Raw genomic sequence first — 22,290 nt, 5'->3', positions numbered from 1 at the left:
CATTCCATCTCACCAACTCTCTCTTTCTGTGGCCTCCCTCATTGACTGGCACCACCATCAGTGGAACCTCACACCCATCCTCCCATACATCACAGTACAAGAAGCCACAGCCATTAAATCAATCCCCATCATCTCTCATGTGATCCCTGATAGGATTGTTTGGCCTTTTGAGAAAAATGGGTCCTATACTGTGCGTTCTGCTTACCATCTACGGAGATCTTTGCAACCTATTCCCATATCCAACCCCCATTCCTCTCACCAAACAGCAGCCCTTGTGTGGAAGTGGATTTGGCATCTTCACTCTCTCCCCAAAATAAAATGTTTCCTGTGGAGAGCTTGCTCTAATTCCCTAGCCACAAAAGCCAACCTCTTTCATCGCCACCTAGCTAATACCCCAATCTGTCCTCTTTGTCATTCAGCCCCAGAAACCATCGAACACATCATTTTCACTTGTCCCTGGACTACCATGGTTTGGTTCGGCCACACTCTCGGTCTAAGATTTAATCCCTCTACCATTACCACTCTGGATAGATGGCTTGGGAACCTAATTGGGGCTCAAGGGCATTTGCCTCTCCATGACCGAAGAAATTTATTCACTTCCATTAGCTTCATCATGTGGGAAATTTGGAAGCATCGATGCGTATGTGTGTTCCGTCACCAATCTCCCTCTCCATCGGAAGTCATTGACCGAGCGACTCGCTCTCACCATGAGTTCATTCAATCCACAACAAAGGTTCGGATTAGGCCCCCCATCCCTCCTCCCCGACAGATCAGATGGTCCCCTCCTCCTGCTCATTGTTTCAAAATTAACACAGATGCTTCCTGGCATCCAGAGTCTCTCACTTGTGGTCTTGCTGCCCTCGTACGTGACTCTTCAGGCACTCTTCTCGATGGCTTGTCAGTTCACACTACAGCTCCATCCCCAATAGTGGCCGAGGCACTTGCTCTTTCCTTAGCCTGCTCTCTAATTACAAAGTTTCCGGTTTCTTCACAGATTACTGTCGACTCTGACTCTCTCCCCTTAATACAAGCAATCTCCAGTCACCGACTCCTAGTGGATTGGCAAGCTCAACCACTAGTTTTGGGCCTTCGTCTGTTTGCGGAAGCTGCCCCAAATGTTAGCTGGGCTTGGACCAGCAGAGATGCCAACAAAGCTGCAGATCATGTTGCTTCCCTGGCTCGTCGGAGGATGTGTCCGGTTTCTTGGCTACAAGAACCACCTCCCTCCCTTTTACTTATTTTGTTGTTTGATGGGGACCCTCAGCCCCCTTAGATTTGTCTTTGTTTGGATTGGTTTCCTTATGCCAAAAAAAAAAAAAAAAAAATTAAAGCATTCTTCCTCCTCCGATTTTTCACCCTCTGATGAAAGAAACTGGTATTTAAGTCCCCATCTCTCAACCAGAAAACGCCCTCTGACGCCAGAAAACATGTTCCCTGTGAAGCAAATCATTTAACTTGGATCTTAACTCCTTCCTCTCCGCCCTCGGAGGAGCCGATAAAGACCCATCATAGAATACAGTGAGTTGGGATAGGACATTCTCAATATCTCTCCTTAAACCATGAAAACCCTCCTTACTCCATGACTCCAGTACCTCACGAGTCCGATTCAGCTTATGACACAGGGAAGTAAACACGCTAACACCATTCAAACTACCCCAGCAGTCTCTAACTATCTCCTTGCACTTCTCCTCCAATAACCAAAACTCCTCGAATTTAAACCTCCTCGTCCTCTTATTTCTACTTTAAGTTATCGCGTTTCGGATTTGAATTTATTTATTCAAAATTCGGGGCTTGACAGTTTCTTTCAGAAATTGTGATTTTTATAGGGAAAATGTTTATTTACCCATATTTAACCTACACTAACCCCACTTACCCAAACATCTTATAAGATTGCCTACTTACCTAATAAATTACATATTTTTTTCCCTAATATCCAATTAAGTATTTTTTTATTGTTTTTTGTTTATTTTTGAGACAATTTTGCCCTCCCTCCCTTAGTCACTTAGAGAGATGTCACCAGACGCAGGACTCTGGTCACCGGCCACCGGCCACAGACCACTGTAATCCGGTCACCGATCGCCGGAATCCGGTCACCAGCCGCCGGACTCTGACCGCAAGAATCCGGTCACCAGTAGCGGGAATTCGATCACCGGCCGCCGGACTCCGATCGCCGGTCGCCAGAAACCTCGCCAAATGTCCCCAAAGAGGTCGTCGAAGATATTATTGGCCCCATTAAAACCCAATAGAAAGTTTATTGTCCCCCAATAAAACGTTTATTGCCCCCCCCAGTAGAAAGTTTATTGGCTCCCAATAAAACATTTATTGCCCCCCAATAGAAAGTTTATTGCGAGGAAGGAAGATTAATTTCGTCAAAATAAGAAAAATAAAACGTTGATTGAGGAAGAATTGAGAAGATTGCATCAATCAAAACATTTTATTGGGGGACAATAAACTTTATTGCCCCCCAATAAGTGTTTTATTATGGGGCAATAAAACATCTAGAACATAGTTTTTTTTTTTTTTTTTTTTCTTTCCTTCTGGGCCTTCTGCCCCCATTTTACCAAAAAAAAAAAAACTGCGACGTCGTCATCAACTCCGCCTCAAAGGGTGAGAGAGAATGATAGTGGAGAATGTAATTGGGACTCAGACAAAAGGAAAAAAAAAAAAAGCGCAGAATAGGGCTACAGACCAAGAAAAAACGCCGAACAAAAAAAAAGAAGCAGTGGAGAATGTAATTTCATCAACTCCGGCTACAGACCAAAAAAAAATAATAATAATAAGCAGAATCTCCTCAGACCACTCTCTTCGCCGTCCAAGTGAAACCTCCCACTCAGAGGTCGAATTAAAATACGACTTGTCGCCGGAGCCCCGTGAACCTCAACATGATCGGAATCCCTAAACTCAAGATGATCGTGAACCTCAACATGATCAGAGCCCCGTGAACCTCAACATGACCATGCCTCCAATTCCAGGTCATTCCTTGTTAATGTTCGGATCCGTTGGGGATCTAATTAACGATAAGTAAAGAGAGAGAGAGATTGACACGAGATGTATAGTGGTTCACCTCCCGCCTTAGAGGGAGACTACGTCCACTTGAAAGCTTATACTAGTGTGTGTCGAGCCTTGCGGCCTAACATGATTACAAGAGATGTAATGGAGTGAATCAATGAATGAATGAATATGTTTGAGTGGGAGGAGAGTTCCTTTTATAAGTCAAGGAAGCCATCTCCTCTACTTGTTCTTCGATGTGGGATAAGCAACCACACAATTCTAGTCTAGAAATGCCTAGTTGTGAGGGCATGTTGACAAGGGCGGAAAGGTGGCTTCCCGACGTCGGATTTGCGACTTCCGGATACCGTGACGTAGCTTGAACATAGGGCTACACGATGGATGTCGCGGTTGGGCCTTGCCATGTCTCGTGGATGTCCCAAAGTGGGTGTTACTTATGCTTGGTGATGGAGAGAACTAGCTTGCTAGTGTAGGTATAAACAAGTCCCCGAAGTCCCCGAGTAAGAGTAGCTTCTTGGTTGGGGAGTTCAAATCATGAAGTCATCAAGCATAAGTAATATCCGAGAGGCGCACGGCCCCTACAAGTCCCCGAGCTCCGCAAGCAAGAAGGGACTCGCTATCCTGCATCACAAAAGACCAAAAAAATCGTATATGTAGTTACATCGGAGGTGCACAACCATAGACTCGTGGAGCCCGGAGGCTAGACCACATGTAAGAAAACGTGAAACAGTGTGGTGCCCGGAGGCTAGCCCATAGATAAGAAAATGTGAACAAGTGTAGTGCCCGGAGGGTAGACCACATGTAAGAAGCATTGTGAACCGAGAGCGCAACTAAAACATGTTGGATAAGTGTAGCGAGTTAGGTGTTCGAGCAAGTTAGGTGTAGGCGCTGTATGAGCGTGCGGGGCGTAGCCCAAGCGAGTCGCGGCCATGCTTTGATACTTAAGCGAGTCATAACCGTTTCGCAAGCATTTATCCGAGCATGTTTAATTGAGCTATAAGTGTCACAAGGTTCTAGATGAATGTCACATGAAAGTGAAATTGAAGCATGTATGTGTGTAGCATGAACTTGTAGGAAAGCTGCTAATAACATGTTGTAGGCATGCTTAAGTGTCATAGAGACATGTATAGTCATGGCATCGGCGGTAGCTCAAATTGCGAGAGCGGAAAAGATAAGAAATAGTGACTTATCTTGTGCCAATGTGGAGGCTAGCGGAGTTTGGCCGAGCGTGACGGTCCATTGCTCCGGCGATATGCGGTGGTTGCATCCCCTTAACATAAGGTAAACGATTAGCATTCTGTCCATATTTAGAAACCGATCAAGGAACAAAATGGATTATATAAGTGCAATTAAGAGTTTAGCGATTTGTGTCAAAGCATGCATGAATACCCAGCGGTGAAACAATATATGAATATGGGAGGTGAGTAATAAGCAGTGTCATGTTGACAAGTGAGGAGCAGTAGCCCAAACATGATGGTAGGTACATAGAAGCTAAACACAATGTTATGAGCTGCCATATGTTTAAAGTAGCTAAAATGTGTATTGTAGGTGTGAACACGTAGCCAAGCATATATATAAGTATGGACGTGCTGCTCATGTCCATAGCAGACCACATGTAAACATGACACCCAGGTGAACTTATCTTGTTATTAGCCCAGGTGAAGCTTGGCGGTGGATTGCCGCTGATGGTGCTCTGGCGGATGTGGAGCTGTGCTGGGGGGAGAAGTTCGGCGGGGGAAGCAGTCCGGCGGTGGCCCAGTGTGGCGGTGCCGCAAGAGATGGGCGGAGACTGCAGCAGTGGGCGGAGCTGAGGAGCTGAGGAGGCGGAGCCCTTGTGGGCAACCTTCGCGGTCCGAAAGTTGGGCGGAGCTCGTGCCGGCAACCAACGCTGGGCGGTAATGCCGCTGACGGAGCTGGTTGTTCGGCGGTGTGAGAGTTGGCCGGCGGAACCTGCAGCGAGTTTAGCGGAGTCATGCCGGCGGAACCTTCAGTGTGGCGGAGCTGCAGAAGTCCGGCGGAGAGAGGTCTGCCGCTGAGAAGGAGAGTCGGGCGGAGCTGTCCCCAGCGGAGGACTGGAGCTGCATAGCTCAGGACCGGTCAGCGGAAGTCGACTGAGCTGGGCGGAGCGTAGTCGCTAACTGGGTCTCCGGTTGAGTTCGCTGGAGTTCGGCGGAGACTCGCTTGGCGGAGGAGTAGGCCAGCGGAGCACAAAGCTAGTTTGAAGCTGGTGGAGTCGGCGGAGCACCAGTTCGGCGGAGAACCGGTTCGGCGGAGAACCAGTTCGGCAGAGATGGAGCTTGTCCGGCCAGTGGTGGAGGTTTTGGTCAGCGGACTTGAGTAGCGGTGACTCAGTGGAGTCGTGTAGTTCAGCGGAAAATTTGCAGCTGGCGGAGCAGTTGCAGCGGGCGGGGGACGTCGAAGCTAGTTCGGCGGAGCCGAGAAGCAAGCCTGGAGTTCGGCGCACGTCGCAGAAAGCCCGGAGTGTAGGGAAACAGGAGCTCGGCGGAGGAGGATGCCGGCGGGGTCCCCTGGCGGACTGTTGTGGCAGACTTGGAGGCCGGCGGAAGATTCGTGCCGGCTAGCGGAGCGGCCTAGCGGAGCGGTTGGAACCAGCAGAGTGGTTGCACGGCGCTGAGGTTGGGCTCGCAGAGGTGATGCTGCAGAGCTGCAGTCGCTGGCTGGTGTGGCTAGCGGAGACGTGCAGCAGGAAATTGCAGCAGAAGAAGAAGCTGGGCGGAGCGGGAGAAGGAGAGCGCTGCACGTGGGTGTGGAGAACAATTTCTTGGGTGTCCAGAGAAATTTTTAGCCGCCCAGAATTTTTTTTTTTTTTTGGTGGTGCCAGCGTTGACTTTCATGGGTTGGGCGTTGACCAACCCCGTCGGGCGTTGACCAAGCCCGATTTGATGTTGAACGAGCGTTGATCGGCCAAAGCTCGTGGTAGGTGACGAAGCCTTTGTGTGCCGGCTTCCCACAGACGGCGCCAAATGTTAATGTTCGGATCCGTTGGGGATCTAATTAACGATAAGTAAAGAGAGAGAGAGATTGACACGAGATGTATAGTGGTTCACCTCCCGCCTTAGCGGGAGACTACGTCCACTTGAAAGCTTATACTAGTGTGTGTCGAGCCTTGCGGCCTAACATGATTACAAGAGATGTAATGGAGTGAATCAATGAATGAATGAATATGTTTGAGTGGGAGGAGAGTTCCTTTTATAAGTCAAGGAAGCCATCTCCTCTACTTGTTCTTCGATGTGGGACAAGCAACCACACAATTCTAGTCTAGAAATGCCTAGTTGTGAGGGCATGTTGACAAGGGCGGAAAGGTGGCTTCCCGACGTCGGATTTGCGACTTTCGGATACCGTGGCGTAGCTTGAACATAGGGCTACACGATGGATGTCGCGGTTGGGCCTTGCCATGTCTCGTGGATGTCCCAAAGTGGGTGTTACTTATGCTTGGTGATGGAGAGAACTAGCTTGCTAGTGTAGGTATAAACATTCCTCTCTAATTCCTTGTCGTCCTTGTTCCTTATCAGCGCCTCGCTTATCAGAACTCGCTCCTTTGATCCAGACCAAGTCAGCGACAACGAAGCCGAGCACAGAAAGCGGTGACTTCCTAACTAACTAACTCCAGTCCGACTTGAACTTAGCCGAATCTCTGAACCGAGTTAGGGGCAGCCGAGCACATAACTGACGTTCTCTCTGACAATCGGAAATTTTCGATCCAGATCCGTAGACTGGGGGGAGGGGAGAGAGAGAGAGATGTAATTTCTTAATTACTCAAAGGCCAATTTTGTCTTTTTACTTTTATATTGGGTAAGTGGGCATATATATCTTTTGGTGGAGTAAGTGGGCTCATATTGAATTCAATTTGAGCATTTGGTCAAGTTGATAAGTCAAAGATGAAATGAAAAATAATGAGTTAAATATTATGAGAATTTATGAGTTTAGAATTATGTATTCGAGGAGATAAATTATGAAAAATGATAATGATAGAAGGATTAATTTCAGTTTACCTACTCCAACTTTAGGCCAATCTTCATGTTAGTCCCTCTTCTTTTAATTTCATCAAGATTACCCCTGCACTCTCAATTTTAATCAGCCGTGTCCAATCTTTCACACTCCATCCAAATTGTCCGTCAAGTGATGATGTGGCAAGAGACAGAATAGCTAAATTCCTGTAATACCCCTGGTCAACATTTCCCTCTTGATTTCTCTACCATTTTGTTTACATCTCCCTTTCTCTATCTTTCTCTCTCTTTCTCCTCTGATCCAAAACCCAGAAAATACAATTTCCACAAGAAAACACGAACAGTCCTTGGGTAAAACAAAATCTCATCTGGTTTACCTCAGAAAAACCTCAAACTCCGATTTGGTTAGTCAATTCTACCCAATTCCTCATATGAGTTCTTCTAATTTCTTCACAAAAGCCTCAAATTTGATTTGGGTATCAAATTCTACCTCATTTATCATCTGGGCTATGCTCATTGTGGTGATTTCGAGCTAAAGCTCTCAGCTTTACCAATGGGAGACACATCCCTCGGCCTCAATGACTCACAAGCTGTACGACTCATCGGAAAGATCATGATGATCGCTGTGTCTGAGTTTGAGCATAGAAGCATCTAGATCAACTAAGCTACTAGCAATAAACCCTCTATACTGAAATTTCCACATGAATCGTTTCGGCCAATTGGGCCAGTTTCCAGGTCACTTCCTGAAGATGGTTGGAGTTGTCGGCGGTGAGTGGGCCAATTCTGGTCAAGCGATGATGGTTTCGGTGGCTGGACTTAAATTCTGATCAAGCGATGATGGTTCGATGTGCTAAAGCACGATCACCCATATCGAGAGTAGGGTACATAGAAGTCGAAGATATGGACCTGGGTTAGGCCAAGGATGATCGGAACAAGACGCTAATAGTCACAACAGTGAAGATTGCCTTTGCGTCATTGAAGCACGAATCTCAAGATGTGCGAAATTTTGAAGAGTGCAAGAGACGGGGTAGCCAAAGAAGAACCATACTCCCCCACCCACGGCCCAATCTCCGACCCGACATGAACAACTTTGAGAAGATTGAAATTAATCTGGCGTGGGTGAGAATTAGGGAGAGAGAGAGAGAGGAATTGCAGAGAGCTCTCAGGAATCGCAACCTAACCATTTCGAAACTTCTCGGGAATCTCGAATGGGCCGATTCACGCCTTCGCTGTTGCTCCGCTGCAGCAAGTCCCTCAACCTCCACTGCCGAGACCACGACGTCCAATCGACTTGCTCTTCTTGCAATGGGAATGAGACAAAACCGGCGTCGTTTTAGTCATCTGAGGAATTTGGGGTTTGGGGTCAATGTGGTCAACAAAGACGGAGGAGGAAGAAATAGTGAGGCATGGGTCAGATGAAATGAAAATTGTCCATTATAGCCCTTCTTGTGGGCCCGTCAAAACTGCCACGTCATCACTTGACGGAATATTTGGATGGAGTCAAAAATTGGACACGGCTGATTAAAATTGGAAGTACAGGGGCAATCTTGATGAAATTAAAAGAAGAGGGACTAACATGAAGATTGGCCTAAAGTTGGAGTAGGTAAACTGAAATTAATCCATGATAGAACATGCATGCATTAGCTAGTTGGCAGTATCGTCTAGGTAATAGTCTGGTCAGCAATACCCTCAAGAATTTATATATTCCGGTTTGCAGTATCCTTCGATGTGTCATCTGGTTGGCAGTACCCTCCAAATGACATGTGACAATTAGTCGGCAGTACCCTCCAATGCGTCACCTAGTTGACAGTACCCTTCAGGTGGCATGAGATGACTAGTCGGTAGTACCCTCTAGTCATCGCCTATTTTATCATGAGAGAGTTTTAATTGAAATTTCTGAAATGTTTATGAGATATTCATATATTAAATGAGTTGATTTACAATAGATTTTGAGATATCAGTATCAGAGCATGTGTCGAATGATTTACAGATGATTTGAATTTATTTTGAGATTTCAGTACTAGAGGCTGGTTAAGAATATTTTCACGAGACTTTACTACAAGCTTGGTTATATATGAAAACAAATTTTTGGAAAACATTAAATTTTATTTTATTTCCTTGAAATTTATTTATTTTTCGTCAACTCACTCTAACAGTTTTCAAATGCTTTTCCCAAGGCTTTTCTGTTTTTCGTGCCCAGTCTGCAGGTTAGTTAAGGTCGAGCGTGCATAAGAGTCGAGGTATAGTGTCCACTACATCCCTCTTCGTTGTAGGTTATTATTTAACCCACTTATGTGATATATCGGTTGAATCCTTAGATTGCTCTGATTACCAACATTTGTATAACTTTGTATTTTAAGTAGATTTAAATTTATGGAAATTATTGGGGAGTTGGTTATGAATTTTGAGGAGCATGTAGGCTCTAGGAGATGAGAATGGATATAATTATTGAGAAACGTTATAATGTTTTAACAGATTTTGGATAGTGCATTTTTAGGAGTAATTTTATCGGATTTTCGGTAGATTTACTCCTAAAGTGGGCCCCACAGGGCCACTTTGAATTTCATGGTAAAATTCGGAGCTAGTCCTGTCATTAAGGGAGGATGTTAAAGTTGTTAGGATTTGTTGTTTTACTGCTTGCATATTTGACTGTTTTCTTAGCCACTTACCACGTTGATAGGTAGTGTAAACGTGGGCTGCATTATTCAATTCAGTTTCTGTGTAATAAACAACCTTTAAGCCAACTCTTTTGTTCCTAATGATAATAAGATCATTCTCCCAAATTTGCATATCAGTTTATGGTTTCTGGTTCTTAACAACAATCGCATGATTAACAACCCATAAAGAAATCGGATTAAGTAAGAACCAACCTTGACACTGTCGTATCCAGCAAGGTGAAGTTCTTTGGTTAAGGGTATATCTTCCCTTCGTTCTCTTTTTCTCTCTTTGTGGAGCAAAAAAGCAAAACAAAGCGTTGCTCTCTCTATCTCTCTCTATCTCTGTGAAGAGCAAAGAAGCTCTGGAAATTTTTGTCTTCGGATGCAGAGGCGAGGAGAGCGAAAGACGGAAAAAAGCTGAGTTTGCTACGAATGGCAAGGCTGTGATTACAAAATAAAAGAGGGGCAAAACCATAATTTTAAGATCGAATAAACAGTATGAACAGAGGCACGAGGCTTTAGTATATAGTAAATTCCAATTCAAAAAGTTATTTGCGTTTTCTAAGTCAAGTCGGCATTGGGAGATGGATTCTAATCACATGGCCAACCCTAGTTTTCCGGGAAAGACTAGTCGAGAAGGTCTTAGGTAGGGCTGCCACGTGGTGGGGCAGTGAGGCCCTCCAATCACCCCTCGCAGGGGGGGTATTTTGGGTATTTTATTTTGCAAATTGAGGACAGTTTTGGAACAAGAATTTTTTTTTTAAAGTTTTGATTGGTGGGCCGCACTGCCCTACCACGTGGCAGCCCCTACCCAAGACTTTTTCCTAGCAGAGATAGATGCTTTTACATCTTTGTCACCCGCTTCAAGACTAGGATGCTTGAATTGACAGTACAAAATGAATCACTCGACGTTTTCTAAAGCTACTTGTGTCTTTTATATTTTGACAACAAAACTACCCTTTTTTTATTCAGATTGTTCCGACTTGGGAGTGTTAGGTGATACTTACTCGGAAAAAGGATTTAGATTCAAGATAAACACTACACAGATTAAGCTCATCTCTTCTCTACCCTCAGAAGAATATTGTCGCATTTGTGTCCACTTCTGCTATCACCAAACAAATTCAACAGCTGCTTGAGAAAGGTACACCTTGCAAATTACAATTGAATCCACCTTACTTTGGCTTCCCTGCTTCTTTCCTTTTGCTTCTCGACTTTGATAGTGCTCTACTCTTGTTGAATTTTCATACTGTAATCACCAGAAAAAAACTAAAAAGAAAAAATATCTTTGCCATTTGCTTATTCAGCCAGAAGAAGAAAAAGAAAAAAAAGGTCATTGCATCCTCTTTTGGATCCTTTCTTTGCTTGTCCTCGAGTCACCGCTATTTTTCATCAATTCAATTGTTCTGTGTATTTGTGTACACAGAATAAAAAAAGAAAACCAAAAACCAAAGCCAAAACAACACTTCTTTCGTTGGTAGTTCTTTTCATTTCCTTGATTTTGATTTCATCAATTCCATTATTCTGTGAATCTGCATTCACTGGGAAAGAAAATAACCCCCTGCCGTTACTTCCTTCCTTTCTTTCTTTCCTTGTTCATCAAAAAGAAAAACAGAGTAGAGACATGGCAGATATATGTATTTCAGTTGTTGCAAAATTAGCAGAGTACACAGTCAAACCTGTTCTGCGACAGTTTGGTTATCTGATTGACTACAAGAGCAATGTTCAAGATCTCACCCAGAAGGTTACAACTCTGGCTGCCAAAAGAGATGGGGTACAACTACGTGTGGATGCAGCAAACAGGAACTTGGAGGCTATTCTTCCCGAAGTTCAGATCTGGTTGGAGCGAGTAGACCGGACCATAGAAGCAAAGGAGACATGTTTTGAAGAGGGAAGAGTAGCCAAGGCAACAACATGCTGCAGCTCCAATGGGTGGTGTCCAAATCTGAAGGTCCGTCATTCCTTGAGTAGGAACGCAACGAAGATGGTTCCAGAGGTTGAGAAACTTATTACAGATGGAAATTTCACCGCAATATCATGTCCTGCTCCTCCGCTGAAGATTGATTATCCAGCCATACCATATTTTGAAGATTCCACTGAGGCACCGTCCAAGCCACATGAAGGGGCCAGCTCCTCCTCAGGAACATCCCATCCTGCTAAAGCACCTGCACCTATGGATCTCTCTGAGCGTCTGGAATATAGGTTGCCCTATACAAAGGATCTCTTGATTGCTCTGCAAGATGACAAGATCAGTATGATTGGCATCTCTGGGACAATCAGAGAGATAGATACAGTAACTACTAAAGAGTTCATGAAAAGAATGAAGCAAAAAAGGCTCTTTGAAGAGGTTGCGATGGCAGTTGTGTCCCAGGATCCAGACTTGAAACGAATACAAGGTGAAATTGCAGAAACGCTAGACCTGAAATTGGAGATTTGGAGTTTGGTTGAACGGGCTGAGAGGCTACGTGCTGTATTATTGGCATCCGATTCTAAGAGGATTCTTGTAATACTGACTGATGTCTGTAGAATACCTGATTTGGAAGCAATTGGAATTTCTCGTGTTGATATCAAGAAAAGCTGCAAGATCATTTTGATTTCACAACAATCAGATGTGTTTGGTGAAATGGGGACTCGGAGCAATTTCAAATTGTTATTACAACCCACTCCCATAGCAAGACCTGTTGAATTTGAATCAAGAATCTCAGTCATCAGAGATGTAATGGATGCTCTGACAGATGATGAATCCAACCCAATTGTAATCTGTGGCATGGGGGGGATTGGCAAAACAACCTTGGTGACGGAAATTGGTGCAAAAGCGAGTGAAGTAGATCTATTTGATGATGTTGCAATTGCAGAGTTTACTGAAGAACCTGACTACTTGATCAAAATCCAAGGAAAAATTGCTAAAGCTCTAGGTCTGAAACTTGAAGCAGAGGATGACAGAGCAGCCAAGTTACGAGAAAGATTATCAATGGGTACGAAAAAGGTCCTTGTAATATTGGACAATGTTTGGCATTGGAAACCACTGAATTTGTGGGAACTGGGGATTCCAATTTCCCGTGATCCAAAAGGTTGTAAACTTCTTGTATCATCACGGAGCCAAGATATATTCAAAGATATGAAAACCAAAAGGAATTTTTGCATTGATGGTCTGCCAAAACATGATGCCTGGAGTTTGTTTAAAAAGGTGGCAGGAGGTTCCATTGAAGATCCCAAGCTGCGTCCTATAGCAGAACAGGTTCTGGATGAATGTGGTGGGTTACCAGTTGCAATTTCTACGGTTGGAGGGGCACTACAAAGTGAAAGCATTTCAAATTGGAGAAACGCACTCAGACAACTAAAACAAGCTTGCCCAGAAGACGTTCCAGGAGTGATAGAGCATGTGTATGGAAAAATAGAGTTCAGCTATGAATGTCTACCAAGCGAGCAAGCCAAATTATGTTTTCTGCTATGTTGCCTTTTTCCAGAAAGTGCGGATATTTCAACTCAAATCTTGGTTTCATTTGGGCATGGGCTTGGGCTTTTTAAAGGCATTGATTCAATATCTCAAACACGTGACTGCGTAAAAGCATTGCTTCACACACTCAAAAATCGTTCTTTATTGTTAGAGAGTGAGAAGATCGAGTGTGTTAGAATGCATGATGTGGTGCGTGATGTAGCCTTGTATATAGCATCCGAAGAGTCGACACAAAAGAAGAATGATCGGCTTAAAAGGAGAGCTGTGTTACAATGCAAGAATACTGGTATTGAGGGATCTATTTATTGTAGTTCACTGACAACCAATATGAGTACTACGGAGCTTTTACTGTTGGTAACAAGGAAACTGGAGCTGCCAGCCACAATTTTCGATGGAATGGAAGATCTCAAGGTTTTGATGATCTGGAGTTCAATCCTCCCATCCCTATCACTTCTGAAGAATCTTCAAACACTCATTCTACCGTATTGCCATCTCAATATTGATGTCATTGGAGAGCTACGGACGCTCATTATACTCAGTTTAACTAGATCTAACATCAAACAGTTACCTGATACATTCAAAAATTTATCTAATCTGAGGTTGTTAAGTTTGGCAGGATGTACAGAGCTTAAAGTAATCTCACCAGGTGTTCTGTCGAGTTTATCTCGTCTGGAAGAATTGTACATGTGGGATAGCTTTGAAGATTGGGTGGTTGAGAAACTGGGCTCAACAGAAACAATCAATTGGATCTCTCAATTGGAGGTTGATGCCCAACCAGAAGAACCAGAAGAATCAGAAGAACTAGAAGAACCAGAAGAATCTGAGGTTGATGTCGACATGTGGAAGAGATTCAACAGATTGGCGGTTGAGAAACTAGCGTCAACAGAAACAACTGATCTGATCTCTCGACTGGAGGATGAGGAAAGAAGTGAACCAGAAGAACTCGACAGCGTTGGAGATCTGTTTGCAAAGTATGTTGAAGATTTAGAAGGAAACTTCGACCATCTCACAAGGTGGGCCAACTCTATGGACTGGAGAGTTGGATTACTTTCGGAGCTACTTTCCTTGACCCATCTGACCACTTTAGAAGTGGTTTTACCACCAATTGAGATTCTGCGAATCAGTAAGCTATTTCACAAGCTTGAAAGATTTAAGATCTCTATTGGATGGGATGAGCATGAAGACTTGGAGGACTTAGAGGGTAACTACTTGAGAGTTCATGGTCTTGATGCAAGCTCTCTTGCGGATACTGGAATCAGTTTGTTGTTAAGGAAAACTAACAAGCTTGAGTTAAAAATGAAGAATTTGAGAGACCCTCTCAATGTCTTAGATGTAAACTGCTGTGCAAACTTGGAGTCACTTATCCTCAAAGACTGTGATTCTCTGGAATATCTGATTGACATGACTGTTAAACAAGATACTCCACGAAGCGTCTTTCCTGTGTTGAATTATCTGGAAATCGATGGAGCAAGGAGACTGAAAGAGATTTTTCATGGTGACCTGCCACTGGGGTCGCTTCAGAAACTAGTAACACTATTTCTATGGAATCTACCTGCATTTACGACTATATGGACTATTGGAAGTCAATCTAGATGGTTGGGAGGTCTGGCAGCTGTCGATTCCATAAACATATGCAATTGCCAGTCATTGGAAGCAATTTTTGCCTTGGAAGGATCGGGACATCATGTCAAAGAGATCAACTTCCTTAGTTTGACAAGGTTGATACTTGAAGGCCTACCAAGCTTCACTGGAATGAGCAAAAGTACTTGCAAGGGGCTGGAAAGGCTATTGGAGGTCGGCAGTCTCTATCCCAATAGTTTGACCGTTGAACATTCACTTTTCTCTGACCCCAAGGTATTTTTCCCTTTTCAGGTTACTTTTCTTTTTTACTTTGTCACATCTTTGGAAGTAAATTTCCATCTTTTACTTCTTAAAATTTCCAATTATGATTTGACTATCCATTACTAAGGTTATATCATCGTTTTTTTTTTTTTTGGTCCTAATTTTAAATTTTGGATGAAAGAAGGGATTTCTATGTACATAAATAAAGGTTTAATTGAAGTCAAAAAAAAAAAAAAACCTATATGAAAATGAATGTGTTAATTTATCTTATTTTAAAGTTTCACAGTTGCACCAGATAATGTAAAAACTTGTTACCCGGAGAATATGGTAAAATTAATGGTCACAAAATTCCCTACCCAGCCTCTCTCAATTGTTTATAGCAAAATAAACCAACCAGCTAGTATTTTACTGGACCCAAAAAAGGAATTCCCAAATATATGTATTGTTGTTACTGTGATGTTTTTTTACAAATGGTTGGACAACGTACGGGAACAAGTAATTTTTGGGAGACAGTACCATATTAATTACATATCTCAATTTATTTGCAGGTTGTCTTTCCAGTCCTGAGAGACCTGAAGGTTGAAGGCCTGGGCAACTTGAAGGAGATATGGAATAACCAACTTTCACCCAACTCCTTCTCTAAATTAAGAAAGCTCCGTGTCGAGAATTGTGACAAACTATTGCATTTGGGACCAACTCAAATGCAAAATAGATTGCAGAGATTGAAGTACATACTGGTAGAGAACTGTTCTTCACTGGAAGAGATTTTTGAAGTCGGAAAATTGACCGTCAATGAAGGGAATGCTTCAATTTCTCAGTCAGACAAAATACATTCAAATATTTCCCAACCTGATCAAGGGATGCAAATAAATGATATCATGGATTTCAACCAATCTTGTCAAGGCTTGCAGAACTTAACTCAACTACAAGTTAAATCTTGTCGCAGTTTGAGATACCTGCTCACTCCTTCGATTGCCAGAGGTCTTGTCAAGCTCGAACGTCTAGATATAGGATCTTGCGAGATGATCGAAGCAATAGTCGCAGCAGTTGAGGGTGAAGAAACAGCGAATGAAAGCATGCTCCCTCAGCTATATTATTTGCATCTTGGGAATCTACCCAATCTTGGAAGCTTTTCGCAAGGCAAATATAATTTTGATTGGCCACTAGTGAGATGGGTCAATATTAGGAATTGCAAACAAATGAACAAATTTTGTTCAGGATCCCTCAACATCTCAAGGGAAGTGAGGATAGATGTCTCTGATTCTGGTGAGAATCTTGAACGGGAGCTGCATGATAGCAAGAAAGAAAGCTGATTAGGTATGCAATTGCAATTCTACTGCTGTACAGTCCTATCATATGTGTTTTGACCGAGCATGAGGATAAATGTGTAATATGTTTCAATGTGAATCAAATTTTGCAGATCTGGACGCAGTGCATTTCTGCTCGTGGAGAAGTTAATCTAGGAGTGGCTTGGTACAAGTCGGTTGGCATGTTCTTTATGTCTGCCTCATTTTCCGCTGGAGCCGACTTCAGCCTGGAGCGGTGGCGACAGATACTTTTTTAATCTAGTTGTGTGATAAGTAGAAAAGATTAGAAAAAAACGACTGTCGGTTTATCTTTGTAGTTTGAATCCTTGGGCGTATTTCAGATTTTTTGCAGATAATTTGGGTGAGAGTAGAGTGATAGTTGCGTGATGATTTAAAAAAAAAAAAAAAAAAAAAAAAATACGACTATCCGTGAATCTGTGATTGATATTGAGAGTTTTGGCCCATTCATGTCTGTAATTTGGATTTCTTATCTTCTTGTGAATTTGATATTGAGAGTTTTGTTGTAATCTTTTCCTGCTTCTTTGTTTTAGTGATTTGGATATTCATTGTGGTGGGCGTAGCCAAATTCGAGGTAAGCCACTTAATTATGTGTCTTCTTGTCGTTGTGTTTGCTTTGTCTTTCCTTCTTCAATTTGTTTGTGAAATTTACAGGTTAGTTAAAGTAAATGCACATATTCTTGTATGTTTATAAATGTATCAGAGTCATGACCTAGTTATATATACAAACGTGTTTGTATGCTGGCCTAATTTCACTCGAGCATTTATGAGTACTGTAGCACTGTTACACGAGGATCTACCATTCAAAGTGTCAATCCTTTTGTATTCTCAAAACCTTTTCTAAGTATATTTCGGCACCTCCGTGTACATGATTGTGTTATAGCTTACAAAATTAATTATTGTGAGTGCACATGCTAGTGAGACAATTTGGTGAAAATCTTGAGCGAACTATGGAAGTACTTAAGTAGCTAATGGAGGAATAATACTGGTAATATGAAACTGCTGAAACATTTATTGACACAAAAATTGCATTTCATAGTATAATCCTACGATATGAAGATTTAACTTTTCTCTTTCTTTTCTTGTAATAAAATAAGGTAGGCTGCTGTGTGTTCTCAATCTTGTCAAACTGATATGCAGTACCATGTGATATGGGTCAATATCGTTACATGATAGACAGGAAGCGTCAATAGGCCAGAAACGTGAATACCCCATATTTATGGAGGCCGCGAACATAAACGCAAAGCTCCCTTCTTTTATACTTCACCAGATTTTAAACTACCAAAGTACCAAAACAGAACCAAGTCAATTCCATAAACTGTATCCCCTGATTCCCCAGAAATCAAAATTCCAAGAACTCCATGGACCCAAATTCATCTCCTTCCAATTCCAATTCTAACACCACCATTCCGGTAGTGGCAACCCTCCCCGCTTTCGGGTCGGACTCTTTGACCCGGAAGCCCATCAGCTTGTGGCCCGGAATGTTCCACTCGCCGGTGACACAGGCACTGTGGGAAGCGAGGTCTCACATGTTCGAGAGGCTCTTGGACCCACCAGCAGACGCTCCTCCGCAGAGCGAATTGCTGAACCAGACTCCGTCTCAGAGCAGGACTACAATTCTCTACAATTTCTCCACTGATTTTATACTGAGGGAGCAGTACAGGGATCCTTGGAATTGGGAAACTGCTTGAAGACCTTGATGCTTTAGCTGGAACCATTTCTGTCAAGGTATCACTTTTTTAGTCTTTCTGTGTTTGGATTTGTGGGTTTTGCTTCAAATTTGGTAACGTTGTGATTGGTTATGGAGTCATACATATGTGGATCATATCAAAGTAGATTATATGGGGAATGAATAGCTGAGAAAGAAAAAGACAAGTGGTAAATCAAATGCGTTTATCAAAAATTTGTGATCATTAGGCTGAATTGCACTTTGAATCAATAAGCCTGAGCTTTCGAACTTTCAACAATTGTGGTCTTGGTGATAGAAAATGAGGAGTATGTCTTGTTTGCTGATATTTGCAGTTGTTTTCAATTTTCTTGCTGTGTCGTAGAGTGATTAGATAACTGTAACCTTATCCGAAGGAGCTGCCACATTTTGAATTGAATTTTGCTTTGTGAAAATCATGGGAATGGTCTTAAAACTTATGTCTTATGACTAACAGACCGTTGCTGCTTTTTAATCTAACAAATAGTACTATCGTTACTCTCTATCTGTGTTTGGTTTTTCGTTTCACTTTGGGTTGATGCTTTAGTTTGTTCGTTTCATTTTACTTTTCCTTTGGTGTGGTTCTTAACTCAGGCAGGTCCTGATAGTAAATTGCTTTCCTTTCTTGATTTCATCTCTTTGGTATTATCAGTTACTGCAATTAAAACAATTGGATGATTACTTCTTCTATTTTCTTTTGCCAAATATCGGTACCACATAATTTAGTCTTTTAGAGTAATGGAATAGAGAACCTTATCATCAGTTGACTTGAAACACCAAACCATTATAGTCGTTGCCAGTACTCCAAGAATCTATCTGCATTTCTCAGATCAACAAATTAACAAGTTTTACTCAGAGAGTGGTATGCATGCCTTGCCATTAAATTAATCTCTCGTTCAGTTTGTTGCATTCTTTCTTTGTTTCTAATCTGAATCAATGTTCTCTTGTTAGTCCCAAAAAAAAAAAAAAAACGAAAATAGGAGTATGCTTTAGGAAAATCATTTCTTACTTTTTCCTTGTTGCCTTCATTAGTTATTTCATGAGTCTGTAATTGCTCAGGAAAAGAAAAAGAAAAGAAGAGCACATTTTGTTATTGAGTTCTTGAGTTGTGTCCTTCAGTTGAGTTTGGTATTCTGTGAGTTTCTGTTCATCCAGAGAAAAAGAAAATATGTGATAGCTTTCATCCTTCCTTTCGTTCATTGCCCTTCTCCTTTGTGCTTCATCAACTCCTGTATTACTCAGAAAAATAATGGGAAGAAGATTGCGGTAGTTGGTCTGGCCTCACTGTCTATCCTGTTAGTGTTGCTTCATCAGTTACATCTGTGAATCCCAAAAGAGACAACATTTGTTTGCTTTCTCTGGTTGTTCCATTCCTGCCTTTTTGAATTTCGTATTTCTTTTAATCCATGCATAAATACACCTGTGAGTGTGTTTTCACCCAAAGAAAGAAAAATCTCTGATCATTCATTTCTTTCATTCATTCATTGTCTTTGAGTATTTGGTGTTTCTTCATTATTCCATCAGTGATGCTAGTTAGTTTCTGAAAAAATCAACTTCCAGTCATTGGTCGTTTCCAAATTTGAAGTGCCGTCATTTCTTTGGGAGGAAAGCTGAGGCAACGGCTCAGACGGTTGATGACTCCTTAGAGAAGGGAATTTTGGGACTGTAGCCCATCCTGGTCCTCCCCCGGAGCTAGGATTTCACACCACACAATATTCTGAGGATTCTACTCGGCTTGTGACCAAGTTCCATCAAGGGGCCAGCTCCTCAGGAACATCCAACCCTGCATCTTCACCAAGTTTCGACTACTATACATTACCTTATACAAAGGAGGTATTGGAGGATCTACAAGATGAAAATATTACCATGATTGGCATTTGTGGGGTAATCAGAGGAGGTGATACAGTGACAGCGAGAGAGTTCATGCAGAGAGTCAAAAGACAGGATCTATCTGAAGTTGTGGTTGCACTTGTGTCCCAAATTCCGGACTTGATGCATATACAAAATGAGATTGGAGATACACTAGGATTGAGTTTGGAAAATAAGAGTTTATCTGAAGGAGCTACTATATTGCGGGCCAAAATGTCCATGGATTCCAGGAATTGTCTTGTAATATTGGTTGATGTTTGGAAAATGCTTGATTTGGAGGCCACTGAAATCCCTCATGTTGGTAGCCACAAAATTGTATTGATGTCAAATCTCAGATTGCTAGATGTGACTGAATGTAAAAGTCTGCAAAGCAATACAATGGATGTTGCTTTTATCCCAAGCTTAGCGAAACTAGAAGAACTGTACATGAAGAATAGCTGCTTGCAATGGGGGGTTCAGGAGTCAGAGATTGATACTAATGCACAACTTCAAAAGCTTCTTTCATTGGGTTGTTTTACTGCTTTAGAAACGATTCTTCCAATGAGAGGCAATCTGCAGTTCTGCACAACATCCTGCTATTTCATCAGCTCCAAAGATTTAAGATCTCTACAACAGAGATGGATGATATGTTATCGGATCGAAATCCTTATGAGAACTATTTGAGAATTGATCTCGATGCAGACTCTCTTGTGGGTAGCAGAATCAATATACTGTTAAAGAGAACCAACACTCTAGTGTTAAACATGTTTAGATTGAGGGATGCTCTCAATCTCTTAGATACAGAGTGTTGTGTAAACTTGAAGTATCTTGAGCTGAATCACTGCCATGCTCTGGAATATGTGATTGCATGCATTGTCCTTCCTGTATTGGAGTCATTGACGATCCAAGGTGCCGAAATGCTAAAGGAGATTTGTCATGGTGAGGATCTGCTTCCAGTGGGGTCACGCAAGCAACTAAGCAAGTTGTCTCTGTCAAATTTACCTTCACTGACAAATTTTTGGAAGATAGAATCTCAACCTGAATACCTGAGAAATCTAAGAAGTGTTGAAGTGTGTTCATGTGAAAGATTGAAGTCTCTGTTCCAATTGCCGGATGCTAGTAATCTGAAGGAGCTTGAAACGGTTGACATACAAAACTGCAGGGACTGGAAGAGATTTTTATTGGCCTAGAAGGAAGGGGCAACGGCGAACAAACTAATGATCAGATCAACTTCCATAATTTGATTGTCTTGAATCTTAAAGATCTATTAAGCCTCATGGCAATCAGCAAAAAAATTATAGCATGAACTTTCCTCAATTGATCACATTGAAGCTCCAAAATCTGCCACAACTCATCAGTCTGATGTATCCAAATAGTTCAGCTCCAAAAACTGGCTCTCTCTACTATACTACATTTAGTTGTCCCCAAGGTATTTTTGCTCTTTATGCAACTCATTTGTGGCTCTATTTTTTTGCGGCACCTTTCAAATGTTCCATTAAATGAAATTCAAGAATTGATCCAATGAAAGATTTTAATCCATGGCTCTAATGTTACACTTGCTTTCTAATTGGGATGTCTACTAACAACCACATTAACTTTGCAGGTAAAATACTTTGGTGAGCTACAATATATGGTGGCGGATGGATGTGCAAAACTATCTGGTATTTTCTCATCCAGTTCGGTCCAGAACTAACTGAATCTAGTGCAACTTGAAATAAGAGAATGCGCCACATTGGAGACAATATTTGACCTTGACGGTCTACAATTCAAAGCAAGGCATGCTACTGCAACACTACTCTCTTGCCTGGATAAAATGGAATTGAGTAATCTACCGGCTTTGAAATATGTGTGGAACAGCCAAAACTTTCTTGCATTTGAAAACTTAAGAGAGCTGTTCCACATTCAGGTTTGTGTTCCCACAGTCCATAGTTAAAGGTCTAATGAAATTAGAGTCCATGTATATAAGCAATTGCTCTTGGTTGAAAGACATCATCTTGTATGAAGGAGGCGGAGATGGAGAGGTAACCAACAAACTTGTTTTCCAAGTAAAGCGTCTCCATCTTGAGGATTTAGGTTACCTCGCAACAATTTGTCCTGCTCCTTGGAATGTTGACTGCCCATTGTTGGAAAACCCTGGTGCTCATTGGTTGCCATAACATGACCTTTAGAACCAAAAGAAGTGGCCAGACGCATTTCTTCACTGAAAAGGTATGAACATGAATACATGATCTAATACCAAAATAGACCTAACAGTATAATTTCAAGCGTTTTTTCTTGTTATTAGCACATGACTATCTTCCCAAAAAAAAAAATCAGATGACTAATGTAGCATGATGCGTACTTTTTCAAGTATAGTGTCAATGTTGTCATGTCCAAATGATAATTTTTGTTTAAATATGAGTGATCCATGGTCACAAAATTGAGTTTCTCAACTGTATGGTTCAAGTCAAATGAAACATAATGGAGATATGGAGAGTTTGTT

General features: G+C 42.0%; 1 protein-coding gene across 1 annotated transcript; it reads left to right on the top strand.

The window, feature by feature from the left end:
• The first annotated feature begins 11,255 nt into the window (after nt 1-11,255).
• Nucleotides 11,256-16,243, top strand: LOC133737677 (uncharacterized). Its single transcript, XM_062165187.1, has 2 exons — nt 11,256-14,942; nt 15,479-16,243. The coding sequence occupies exons 1-2, from the start codon at nt 11,256-11,258 to the stop codon at nt 16,241-16,243; spliced, it is 4,452 nt and encodes a 1,483-aa protein (XP_062021171.1).
• Nucleotides 16,244-22,290: the final 6,047 nt, after the last annotated feature.

Source organism: Rosa rugosa, chromosome 3, assembly GCF_958449725.1.
Source record: "Rosa rugosa chromosome 3, drRosRugo1.1, whole genome shotgun sequence".
NCBI classification, from domain to species: domain Eukaryota; kingdom Viridiplantae; phylum Streptophyta; class Magnoliopsida; order Rosales; family Rosaceae; genus Rosa; species Rosa rugosa.
The sequence above is the reverse complement of the archived record's forward strand: the minus strand, read 5'-3'. Positions and strand labels throughout refer to the sequence as shown.